Below are 13,919 nucleotides of genomic sequence, written 5' to 3' on the forward strand. Positions count from 1 at the left end.
CAATTTAAGCCCTATCCTCCCACAAGATTTTTTGGAAGCACTATATAGTAAATGAATGAGTAATTTTATTTTGATCAGCAGCAGCAGAAATCGTCACAATCAAAATAATTACAAGAAAAAATAAAATAGGCTGATTGAAAAGGGTTTCGGCTGAAGTAGAGCTTATAGATGCCGAAATCTGGGACCATAGGCACGCTCCCTCTACACTCAGCCAATGACAAATGTGATAGTTTTGAGGCTTGGATCCTTGACCAATCTGCCAAGACTTCCACAACTTCAGTTAGCCACCTTTTAATGGAACACAGGAGTCAATCAAACCAGTGCGACACAAGGTTTATGTAGTTTTTGTTAAATGCATGGTTATGACCTAATGGGGGGGTGCAGTTGTTAAGAAGTGGCGCTGCTAGCTTGGTCTCCCTCGCAATGCATCTACATGTTAAACTGGTGTATTGGCTGCAAAGTTTTAAATAACGCAGCCAGTAATTTATCACTACTCTTTCATCAGTCAACGAACACAACTTTGCTTCCTCAGCCTTTTCTAAATCTTGCTCTCACCAGTCTTGTCCCTTCCATCATCTGCTTGTCCAAATAAAGCCACACAGAGTGAAGGTATGACAGGCTGACTCTGCCAAAACTCAGAGCCCGCCACTCAGGTGTTCTGACATAACCTTTGCCTGTCAGGAGTGCAGGCAGAGCATTTGAAACAGCACACAACATTAAACTCAAGCAAATGAATTCTACCTGCATCACCCCTCCCCCCCCTCCTCTCTCTCTCTCCCACATCTAACTCTGTAATCTGGCTGTCTCTCTGATTGACAGTTGTGTGCAAGCCGTGCACGAGATTTAAAGACAATCCCATTTAACGTCCTGCGCCTTTTGGCGTCACTCTGTTAACAGCTGATATGTTGGCTTCCTATACTGTCACCCACTAATTTGTAGTGATCTTAAATGTGTTGAGTTGCATTACACCCAAAATTGCAGAGGACAAGCAGTCATATAATCAAGGTCATCCTGTATTCTGGCCAATATGGTAACACACAGCAGAAAATAGTCCGCAGTCGGGACACTGACGACTCCTGCTCAGAAACTACATTAACCAGATTCATAAGGACATCAATTTAATTTTGGAGTTCAATATCTGTGATCTGGCTTCAACAATCTCTACTTTCATTTGGAACAAACAGGCTGAGGGTTAAGCAACACTGTTCTGCTGGCTCACAGTGATCCCGTCTCACTCCTGCAAAGCCTGGTTTACTCTTCTGTGTTGACTCTGTGCCATAGTTTACCGTAATGTAGTGTTTACACCTTCGTGAGCACTGCATACCTGTGCATTGGAGTGTCTGCATCACTCTGAAGTATGCCACCTAAATGCTAGTTGGCGGTGCCATTTTTATGCTCCTCATACTGCCAGTTCCCTGTTCCACTTCACTCTCTGCTTGCACAGGAAAACATGGAATCCAAGCGTCTTATGTTGGAGTTGGAGCTGATGAATGTTGATCATGTGATTATTGCAACTAATAATAATAATAAACTTTATTTGTATAGCACTTTTCTTAACAAAGTTACAAAGTGCTTCACAACAAAAAATGCAGAAAACTACAAATCATATAAAAACGATGCAGACAAGAAAAAAAGAGAAGAAAACAGGAATCAGAAAAATATTCACGATTTGGTGGTGGAGAAATTCCTTCTTACATAAAAAGGTTTTTAGTGAGGATTTAAAAGCAGTTAAGGTATGGACTGTCAAATCAGTAGTGGCAAGGAGTTCAACAGTCTTTGAGCTCTAAATGAAAAGGCCCGGTCACCTTCACACATGTCGGAGATGTCAGAGGAGATTGCATGTTCAGCCGCTGGGTAAGTGCAGATTGCAACACCTGAAATGTTGTAAATGGTGGACGTTAGGATGCTACCTAGTGGACCAATCACAGGGCCTGCAGTCTGCGTTGTTTCCATAGACTGTATAATTAATGGTCATAGTATCAGTGACGTCACCCAGCTGTTTCTGAAGCGCCGATCATCGGCAGGAGCCTAATAGGATATGTTGATCGCAACCCAGTGTTAATTTCGTCAACGAAATTATGACGATAAATGTTCGTCAACGACTCGTTTTTTTCTTGACGAAAACAAGACTATGACGAGCTAAAGTGCTTCTCTGATAATAAAAACTAAGATGAGCGTAGGTTTCGATTTCGTTGACGAGACGATGACGAGACGAAAACATTAGTGGGGATCGTCGGACATTCAAAATCCATGTTTCCCCCACTGTGCGTCTTTAAAGATAAAAGTGATGACTTCCTGTGACAGGTGGAGTTATTATCTGAGGGGTGCAGTGTTAGCTTGGTCTCTACCTGCAGCAGGTGTGCTTTATGAACCAGCTCTCCTCACCTCCATGCATCTGTCTCCTCTTCACTGATGATTTTTACCCCCCGGTGTGCGTTAGTGACAAAGACACAACCGGGGGACGTCTGTTTAATATTTGACGTCGTTGCCGCGATCACCGTGAAAAGCTCCGCGTCTGGAGCTTGATTTATTCTAGTTTGGTGAAACGTCAGACACCTTCAGTAAGTTTTGATAAACTCCTTGTTGAAAGATGCAGATGCATTTCAGAGTGCCGTGAACTGACTGACTGTCCAGTGCCTCTGTCGCTGCGAGGTGCATTCAGGGACCGTCGTAAATGTGCAGTACAGCCCTTTCGTGGCATTTCTCTGTGAATCTAGAGAATCAAGACACATCCACAGAGGTCACATCAAGAATGTTTTCTTTTGACATTTTAGCAGGGACAGGCTGAATTATTTAACTTAAAATGTTTTCGAGTTTTCGTCGACTAAAACTAGACTAAAACTATGAAGGGCTGAAAAGACTAAAATGTGACTAAAACTAACAGGCATTTTCATCGAAAGACTAAGACTAAGACTAAATCTAAAATAGCCGCCAAAATTAATACTGATGCAACCTAACTGCTGTCGAGATAGTATGAGGTAAAGAGGCGGGCTTTGAGCTTCCTCGCCAACAGCTACAGTGTTCCTGCCTGTCAGTCAAGTCAGTCCTTAATGGGCAAAACTCATAATCTTCATATCTTCTGAACTGTTGCGTTATTAAAAAATTCACCCCCGTACAGTGTGTGCCGATAGAGAAATGAGCTATCCAGACTACACTCGTTTTTTGAACCCGGCTGAAAACATGTTTATTTCTGCTGTAAAGATCGTCTTCTTTGAATGGGTGTGTATGTGGTTTCAGGTGTTTCTGCAGCCAGCTTCAAGCGGACCCTCAATGAACTGCGGTTTATAACACTTCCACATGAGCTTCATATTTTGAGACTGGAGGTTGTCACTTGGTGTTGATACAAGGCTTTGCAAACTTGCAACATATGCTGCAATGTAGATTCGGTGCCAGCACAGCAGAAGAAAGACCTGGTCCCACGGTCACACCTCTGTAACATTCATATTAAAGTAGACGCATTACCAGGGGCATAAATATCGTGGCTTAAAGTGGCATAATGAAAAGGGCTATAACCTCTCATATCCCATTACCTGTTTGGCACAATGCAGCCACTTGTAGTAACATTGCTCTTATAAAATCTTGCCTTGACAAACAGTTACATAAGATATTTTTGTAGCATTTATTGGCGTCTCTAGTTTCTTGGTGCCACTCTCTTCTTTGTCTATTCAACCATTGTGGTTTTCTTTTTCTTGCCAAGTTTCTTCTTCTTTCATCGAAATCATACCATTATGATAAAAAAAAAAGCCTCTGAGTGAGCACTCCACAGATTTCAAAGTAAATCTATCAGTGTTATTCAAAGCTTTGAGCTGTAATGAGACATATGAGCTGTTAGAAACATGAAGTCTGTGTCACAATGCCATGAGGCAAACAGTAAACAATCAGAAGACACAGAACGTCTTATCCCCTCAGCTCATGTTTATCAGCAGGGTGGCTCTGAGTACTGATTTCAGAATGAGCCCAGTGTTTTATTTTAATGCAGGAGCATCAAATGATTACAGAGTCCTTATTGTCACTTCTTCCACTCCATCATTTCACTTTCACACCCCTTTCACACCAGCATAAACACCCCCGCTCCCACATCTCCCTTTGAGCTCTCTGCCTTACTGTTTCGCTCCTCCTTACTTCCCCCAACAACCCCCCCCCCCCCTCCCTCCTTCCCTGTCTCTCTCTCTCACTCCCTCTCCACTTTCCCTCACTCCGCATTAAGCCCTGCTTGTCTCTCTGCCTCTGATCCTGGGAGCAGTGCTTATGGGAGCTTCTGAGACCAGTGAGAGCACTGCTGGTCTCCAGTCGCCTTCCCAGCGCTTCCAAGTGGAGGACGAGTGGAGGAAGAGGGGGAGGAGGAGAAAGGGAAGAGAGAGGAAAACAGGAGAGGGAAGGGAGAGATAGAGGTATAGAAAGTGAGAAGCAGCATGTTGGAGTTGTAGAGAGTGTGATAATAAAGGGAAAATGAGAAAAACAAGAGAAGATGAGGAGAGGAGAGAGACATAGACAAAAGCCAGGAGTGGAAGAAGAGAGAGAGAGGGAGCAGGGTGGCACTGGGAGAGGAGCAAATGAGTGAGCGGATAGGAGACAGAGACACAGAGAGAGAGAGAGAGAGAGAGAGAGAGAGAGAGAGAGTGAGCAAGAGCAAACGAGAGGGAGGGAAGCGAACAACACTGCAGACACTCGCCCACTGTCACTGCTCCACCGCCAGAGGACAGAGGCAGCAACGGCAGCAGAGGGAAAAGATACGATGGAGGAGGAAGACCGTACCGTCCGTCTGAGGCTCAGTCCCTGTCACTGACAGCCTCCCTCTGGGACCAGCCTGCCAAGTGTGGAGCGAGAAAGGAGAAAACTAATCTCTCTGTCCTTCACAAGACCAAGACCAGGACCTCAAACTCCTGCAGGACTGATAGCACACACCACACACACACACACACACACACACACACACACACACACACTACTTCTTTTTCCTCTCTCTTTCACTCACTTACTCACACCCGCACTCTCTCAGTCTGAACTTCTTCTTGTTGCCTTTTGGACTAGTTTTTTTTTTTTTCTTCACTGCCTACGCTGACCTTCCAGCTGAGTGGATTTACTTTTATCCTGTGGAGGACCATGGGGCTTGGGTGGAGGGGTGCAGCGGGGACCCTCCGGATAAGGACAGAGGGGAGCTGGCACCTTTTGGTGACATTGCTGCTGTTGTGCGGTTTCTGGAGGGCTCACACACAGACAGACGATGGGAAGTCTATGTACTTCTGGGAAACAGGTAAAGCTAAACCACTAATTACAGCTTATATTTGATCCCTTGTTATGCATATGGAGTGTTTATGACCGTAGGTGGGTTGATTAGTGTGTGCTCGTGGTGCTGCTCTGGTATGTGACCTCCCACACTCAGAAGCAGTTTGTGCAAAATGCATCCTGAATGATCGGGATAACTTTCAGATTTTGGGGAGATGATTGAAAATCAGTGCATCTAACTGAGCTGCCTCTCTGTGGTGAGGATAAAAGATTCTTGGATCTGGTACAGCCACAGATGTATTCTCATGCTTCATTAACTGTCACAGTTCTACAGTGCTTCCAGGTGACACACTTTGCTCGTCTCATAAATGTGTGTGTTTTTTTTTTTCTGAGCTATCGACTCTACGCTGCAAAACTTCAAAGATACACACACTTGAAAGATGACCCAGAAATCTACAGTAGGAGCTTTTCTCCTCCCACTGAATAGCATGTGGCAACGCAGAACGGCAGTGATCCATTTTTGAATGGATTACTTTCATCTCCCTGAGTCTCAGGTGATGCACCATTATTGAAATGTTGCTGCTGCTGTCGTGTGTTACAGGCAGGAGGATGATTGATGGGTGAAGCTGCACAACAGTGCTCGGTGAGGGAAGTGGAGTGGAATGGTTTTTGATGGTATTGATAGAGCACCAGCGTCAAAAGAGCAAGGGCTGCATGTGTGTGTGTGTGTGTGTGTGTGTGTGTGTGAATATCACACATGTGATAGATGTTGTCGAGGGATACAGTATTTTTATCTCTGCACATGCTCGGCCGTGTTAATCTGCATCAGAGGAAGAGTCATATTGAGTCAATTAAGTGGCACAGTGGGAGCCAATCAATTATGTTATCACTGTTGAATGCACTGGAAGCCCACTGCTGAACACTGAGGCTGAGCCCCTATTTAAGGCTCTAGAGTTGCAGATGTAGCAGTGATTATTGCAGCGATGATTTCCACTGGACATTGAGAAAATGACTCTGCAGCCTGTTTGAAACATTTAGGGAGTTCTTAAAGGCATAAATTAAATGACCAGCTTGATTTAATCCTCAGTTAGACAGGAGAGCTTAGGAGATTAAGGTGTGCTCTTCCTTCACACAACACATTTCGAACCAAAAATCTCTACAACTTCCTCTTTCTCACCCCCAACTCAAACATCCCCCCCCCCCCCGCCCCCCCAATACCCCACCCGTCCCACCCCCCTCGCCCATGCAGGAACCAGTCCCCAGTTGACGTATCCGCCCGTCTCTCCTGTGGCTCTGCATCTTTAAAGAGGATGTAGCTGAGTAAGGAGATTAAAGAAGCAGGGATTTAACAACCCAGGAAAGACAGCCCAGGGAAGAGACTTGAGGGAAGAGAAAGGCAGAGCAAGCATTGCTGGCAGGGAGAGAGGGACCAACTTAACCTACATCTACCCTACTGTAGGTCATCATGATTACGCCCCTCTCCCACGCTACAGCACCTTTCTCCCACACTATACATGCTCCTGGACTGGAAAAGCTCTAGGCTCTCGGCTTTGAAATGTAATCCAGTGCTTGGAGTTAGTTCACTTCTTCCCAAATAAAAAAAGGTAGCGCATTGATTTCAGCCCTGGAGTCTTCTTTTTTTTTTCCTATGCGTCTTTGGTTTTGACACTTGCCTGCAGAGTATGAAAATCACACAGGGCAATTTAGAGCTTTGAATCCCAGCGCTTTTCATCAAAACGTGATTATGTTTGCAGAAGATTTCCATACTTTTTTTTTCTTGCCAATCGAAGCTTGTTTGGAAAAAAAAAAAAGAACATGAAATGTTTGTGCACATTTGCAGAGTGTGCAGTGGAGGGAATATTCTTGTGGCAAGCATTGCTCTGATGTTTTGCATATTGATGAGTCTAGCTGAAATACAGCCCCTGTCTTCCAAACTGTGGGGAATTGGGCCTGCATTGCTTTTATTGCCTCCTCTGAAAATAAGATGTATCTGTTTTGGAAGGTGAGACAGTTCAGTGCTTTTTTTTTTTGGCTTCGAGAATTCTATTTAAATGAGGCCGATTGAGACAACAGCCTCCGCCATGGAAGTGCAAGTGATATCTCTGAAGGTGGCGGTGAGGGTAACTGGAGGAAAAAGCGAGAGCGATTACAGCTACCATGAGAACAGGGATGGTGATGATGATGGTGATGATGATGGTGATGATGATGGTGGTGGTGATAATAGTTTGCCACAGCTTTTTCTGAGCCTTGGAGAGATTGCAGGAGATTTGTGTATCTCAGATGCTATTTTCAAAACATTTTTCTTGTTGCTTCCTCTCCATTGAACACTCCCTATCTTCTTCTTCCTCTGAATCTTTATTATTTAGAAGTCAAGCACTCATGCTGCATTTTGCAGCCCTGTTGTCAAGTCAAACGCCCTTTCCAATCAATGCAACAAAGATTGAACTGAAACCATGTTCCTATGCAGACTCGAGATACACTTTTTTTGCACAATGGTGCTCCCAATTTCCAAAAGTTAGGAGCACCTGCATCAATTTAGGAGCACCAACCAAAATTTATGAAGCACCATTTTCATAGTGGAGTCATGCAAAGTCTTTCAGCACTCTCTCTGAACACTGTGAGCCTTCTTTGCTGCTGGTGCATCCACATTCACCTTATTCACCACATCTCCATCGCCTACACCGACTTCAATAAGTTATTCATTCTGAGAGAAGGAGCTCTACCTCTTCACCCGAGCTATCTCACCTCACAGTTATGAATTTTCAGGTTTGCATAAAGTAGGAGAGTTCACTTTCTTTTTTTTATTATAGTTGGAAACTTATTTTTGCTTTTTTTTTTTTAGACTTAAGCCTCCTTCAATAGTATCCCCAGGTCTGAATACAGTTATTGATATATCAAGCTGTTTACATAGACTACCAGTATCATAAATATTCTCTTTCTCCCTCTGCCCTAGTGAATATTTATGGAAATACAGTTTTTACATAATTTTCATACTTCTGTTATCTATGTATTCCTGTAAAGTACTTGCATGTCATAGCTTTTTAATAACACGCCAGGCTGTAACCAAGACGTGAGGGCACTCAGTATTAATCAAATTATTAAGAGAGAGAGGGACAGACAGAGACAGAGAAACAGACAGACAGACAGACAGACAGACAGAGAGACAGACAGACAGACAGACAGACAGACAGACAGAGAGAGAGAGAGACAGAGAGAGACAGACAGACAGACAGACAGACAGACAGACAGACAGACAGACAGACAGACAGACAGACAGACAGACAGACAGACAGACAGACAGACAGACAGACAGACAGAGAGATTTGGACACAATTACAGCAGGCAGGGGCGCTCTCACCTGTTTGATAAATCAGACGTACTGGACTGATTACAAAACAGTGCTGCCACTACATTTGTGTAATGCCTTAATTGTAATGACAAACTGACCCATGGATGTCCTTGGAAAATGTTGTTCCTCTTGAAAACACCTGTCAATGCTGACAAGGGCCAGAGGCGGAACCAAAATTAGGTGGAGGCAGCTGGTAAAACACTGCTGCGAAGACGCTCTTGGTTGATGTTATATCACTGTGCCTCTTAGCAGGCACCAATAATCAACCATTGGCCACTTTATTATCCAGCATTTCATAGAGAATTTAAATATGAGGTTGCACCACAACAATTATTTGCACTTACATAAATTCTTCCAAATACATTTCGTGGTTGCACAGATTGAACTTCTGGGGCATATGCAACCAAAATGGTCACAATTTAGTGCCACTATCAAATGTTTCATATAAGTGAGCCCCTCTAACTCAAACGTTATGTCTCCAAACTGCCAGATGTTAAACAAAAAGACATCTATACTTCTCTAAAGAATCCAGATTTCTTTGTGCCAGTGTTATCCCAAAATAAAAGGATGCTGCAGACACATTTGTTGAGCTGTTGGACACCTAGCTTCACATTTGTTGCTATTTTGGTTGTTTTAGTGCTTGCGGAAAATAAAATAATCAATACTCTTTTCTTTGCCATTCATTAGCTGCATCTCCAGCTGACTCACACGCTTACACTTGTTTTCAAGGCACCTTGTCATATGTGGTTCAGTATTAGGAAGGGGATGTAAAGCCCCTCTGTATTGCATGAGGTAAGTTTACATTGAGACCAAAGCTGTAGAAATAAAATATCCGTCTCCTCCTTTGCAACCTTGAAATAAGCCGAAATTCCCAAGCAACTTTATCTGTGTCTAACTGCAGGGATGTACAGTTCTACACATTCTTCTGTATCTGCACAGAGCTGCCACACATGAAGAGGCTCACAAGCGCACTGCAGGTGCTCATCCCCATTCGAGTACTGTGCGAGAGCTTCATTAGGCTCTGTTGTTTGAGCGACAAGGTTGCCAGGTTTGAGCTGTCAAGACTCACATGTTTGCCTGAGGACAAAGCAATTACAGGTGCTGGAGCAGGTGATGGTGTATCCCAGCAATCATCTACTGTAACGTCTCGATATCTGGGCGTTATCTATATGCCTGACTCTAAGTGTTCCCCGTGAGCCTTCACGATGAAACGGGTAAATCATTTTCATAGAACGTGTCATAAATCAAACCAGAGGAAAGAATTAACACTGACTCTTTCATATGCCATGGCTCGAGCCAGCAGGCGCCAAACGATGTGTCAGCCTGGTTTGATATCCTGTTCTAAAAACAAGCTCTAAAAGGCTTATTACAGATTATCTATCATTCAGACTATGCAGGAGGAGTCTCCTACGTCCACTGATAGCTAGCTCCAATCCCATTTTACTTATTGTGTCACCCTCATAAGGTCAAGTCACTTCCTTGCACGTGTCTCACTGCTGTTGGCCTCCTGAGTCACCCGAGTTACCGGAGTCACGAACCCCCAATCTAGCCAATTACTTCAATTTATCAATTTACTTGCCACGCAGGTGGGGATTATTCTATGCATGCCCGCCGGTCTGTCTGTACCGACACATGAGACTTACATCTTCAGCTCACACAGATATAGTTTGGTGTGTGATGGCTGGCAGTCTTTGTTACATTGTTAGAGATGTTTGGTGACAATCATAATGTTAAACCTTTGTTTGAGTGTTACCAATGTCTTGATACAGGCTGTTGTTCTTACACCAGTGAATTAAGCCGGACTACTGGCTGCCCATCTGTCACCCAACACTTCACTTGTTTCATTGGAAAGATATCCGCCTTAAGATTAGTATTTCCAGGAATTTTTACTTTCACCTTGGTGTAAGCTTTTTCAGCAGCCTGCAGTTGTGCTTGGTGCACCTGCAGAGGAGATTACAACAATCAACCTGCTCGCATTTTCAGCTTTTCTAGCCTTCTAAATAATAACTTCTTACTTTCAGAGTTTCTTTGGTTATTTCCTGAGTGTTACAAGAAATCTTTCCACTTCACACTGCAGTACAAGGAGTGTATATCCTATTCACTGAGATTCCTTCAGAATAACTGTTTAACTTGTTAAGTTTGTTCAGCTTCCTGTGTGATTCTGTGCTGCGGGTAGAAAGACATTCAGCCGTCTAAGACAACTGCCGGCATCTGAACGGTTCCTGTTGTTGGGGAATGTTTGATTGGTGTGCCGTGAGCTTAACACCCAGGCCTGATTCCAGACCTTCGAACCCGTCCGCTGCGTCGAGTTGACTGATCCGTCTGGTATGATTAGCACAATAATCCAATGAGCTGAGGAGGAGGGTTGGCCAATCAGCATCACAGGGGGGGCCAACACTGTTGTCAAGCAGCTGTCAAGTTGTGTGCCAGAATCTTGGAGGAGAAATAACAACATTGGCAACTTCTACTGACCAGAGGGCTTCTTTTGCATAGCCAGTGTTTCTTATCACTACATCCCGACATCATAGTCTTTTTCAGTTTGGCTATGCATCCGTTTGGACTTGACACATTAAGTTTCAAGCTGATACGTCAGCTTCTATCGATCGGTTCTGGGGAATGAAACCCCACCCCAATGCTACGCACAATGTCAGGCTGCAAGCATTGTCAGAGGGATGATGGAAATAGGCTGTAACGAGTGGACGGCTATGTTTGATATCAGACCATTAACCTCTGAGTGAAGATAAAAGTTCTGTTAATACAAAGAGAGAAACAGTCAGTTTAACTCCCTGCTTTGGCTGTTTAGATCTTCAAGCCTTGAACTGACAAAGTTAGCATAAATCAAATCAAACGCATAACTATGTATTCAACAGATCAGCTGTTACATGCACTTAATAAAACATTGGCGTTCTAACTTCTTTTAAAGCTCCAATGAGGAGTTTGACTGAAATCAATACTGATGCCTCTGCACAATCTGTCAAATGAGACCATCAGCAACACGGCCTGTAACTGCTGCTAACAGGTTGATGTCAGAGCCATCAAAAGAACGCTGCCAAAACAAAACCTCACCTTTTCACCAGCAGAGACCTGCAGTGAGTGATACATCTGATTGTTAAATAACAGCAGAATCACAGTTTTAGTATAAGACAGTGTAGGCAAAGAGATAAGAGGCACCAATTTGTCCATAGGGGTTTTGTAAATCAACAAAAACTCAGGGATCTTTCACGCCTGGATGTTTGGAGAGGTTGTTCTGAGGGGGCGTCTCTCTCCTTGGCCAGGGTTGTTTCGACAAACGTGGACACAGCATTTGCACTCTGATATAGAACAAAACAAGTAGACCGTGACTGTAAAACAACAGCTTCTTGACTCATCACACTCTGGTAGTTAGTGTAGAAATAGTAATAGGCAAGTGTTACTCACTGTCTCCATCCAGTTCAACATCAGCTTCATGTGGCTGCAACACAAGACTCAACAGCATCAATTGGTTCCACAGCTGGTTTTGTTCAGAGAACTTTGTCTTACTTGTTGCACCAGGGGATTTGTCCTTCTCATTTTGGAACCTCCACTTTTGCCAAGCTGGTCTCGTCCCTTCACATACTGCTGTCTGACTTCTTAATCTTCGTGCAACACTGCTTGGCAGAGTGGTGAAAGCCTGTCTTAGTCATGAGCTGACTCACAAGATAGTAAACATATGGATGGTAAATGGACTTGTACTTATATAGCGCTTTTCTAGTCTTTCTGACCACTCAAAGCGCTTTTACACTACTCATCACATTCACCCATTCATACCCATTCACTCACTGGTGGTAGAGGCTTCTACAGTAAGGGACCATCAGTGTTAGCTGATCCCATTCGTTCACATTCACACACCTCTGAACAACAGAGGGAGCAATTCAGGGTTCAGTGTCTTGCTCAAGGACACTTCGGCATGTGACTGCCGGGGCCAACCTTCCGATTGATAGACGTCCGACTCTACCCACTGAGCCACAGCCGCCCACACACATATGTATTGTGAGTGGTGTCCAATATTTGACAAATACGCTCATCTGTCTACATTTCGATGAGGCTTTGACCTCCTTGCTGCTCCAGGTCAACCCACGACTCATTTTGCAGGCAGCTTAACGAACGTTAGCCTGCAATGGTGAACTTTGGCCTACTTTACCGTTTTGCAGTGTGAACACAAAGAGACCCAAGGAAAAATTACAACAGTGCATCATGTTACCATCTGAATTGGAATAAAGCACATGGACTGTAGATGTACAAGTATCCTCAAAGTTCCTCCTAATAGCTTCCTTGATTGTGAATGAATAAGCACATTTATTGTAGCCTCTTTAAGTCTGCATGATTTTTCAATTTGAACTTAATGCGGATGTTAAGAAAAGTCTTTTGTCAAGGTTATTTTAATATCATCCGTAGCAGACGACAGTTTCTTCCAGGTCATCATTTTTAACACACTATCTGTGTAAGTGTCAGAGCGTGATTTGTACATCTGTCAGCCTGCATCTCTAATGACCTGTCACTTAACGCTCGATAACAACAGAGTTTCAGTCCTACACAGTCCCATACAATGAGGACTGCTGCAGCTTTTCTATGCTCTGAATGCGATGCTGCGTGTCATCAAGTCACACTGATGTCACCTTTCAACGCACACGAGGGGACAGGGCGACCAGCGCTGACAGGCCATTGTTAGACGAACACACTCCTCTCTTCATGAGACGCCCTGTCAGTGAAGGATGTCACCCTCGCTGAGGGTTGTTAGTGGCTCTCCTACAATCACCTGCTATTATGTGCGGACCCTCTGAAGGGGCCATGCAGGAAATTGAGGAAGAGAGGGTGTGATGGGTTCACAAGTTCAATACAGGAAGACAAGGTCATTAATTTGACCTTGTCTTCCTGGCGTACTGCCTCCAGCCACACTGATTGTCGTAGGGGCGAGATGAAAAGTAGAGCCTTGTGATAGATAGAACCTAAAGTGCACTATTGATCTCATGCAGGTGCATCAGACTTCTTTGACATAAAGTTGGCCTGCTGCCTCATACTCTGTTACAGAACAACACCAGGACTCTGGAGGGGTTAGTTTTTCCTCCATAATCTCATTTTTGTAGGATTACCTGGGCTTAACGCTCTCATTTACTATTGGTTGTTCTTTAAAAAGATTTGGGTCCGCAAACTTGATTGATTCATGTCCTCGTCTTACCTCGTCGCCTCAGGTTTGAATTAGGATCGTCTGTCTGAACACCCTGAAAATCCTCTCCCTGAAATAGCCGTGTGCTAATACCTGTGAAACCTGCATTATGTCTGACAGTTGTCTTGAATTGAGCCAGAAACAAACACAGGCAGGCTAAGT

General features: G+C 44.0%; 1 protein-coding gene across 1 annotated transcript in view; it reads left to right on the top strand.

Moving 5' to 3' along the window:
- The first annotated feature begins 4,674 nt into the window (after nucleotides 1-4,674).
- LOC117822796 (thrombospondin type-1 domain-containing protein 7A) overlaps nucleotides 4,675-13,919 on the top strand; it is a 276,882-nt gene continuing 267,637 nt past the window's right edge. The window contains exon 1 of the mRNA XM_034697710.1: nucleotides 4,675-5,254. Within this exon, the coding sequence (XP_034553601.1) occupies nucleotides 5,104-5,254 (151 nt within the window). The 5' untranslated portion in view covers nucleotides 4,675-5,103. The remainder of the gene's footprint in view (nucleotides 5,255-13,919) is intronic.

This window comes from Notolabrus celidotus, chromosome 12 (genome assembly GCF_009762535.1).
Source record: "Notolabrus celidotus isolate fNotCel1 chromosome 12, fNotCel1.pri, whole genome shotgun sequence".
Classification (NCBI taxonomy): domain Eukaryota; kingdom Metazoa; phylum Chordata; class Actinopteri; order Labriformes; family Labridae; genus Notolabrus; species Notolabrus celidotus.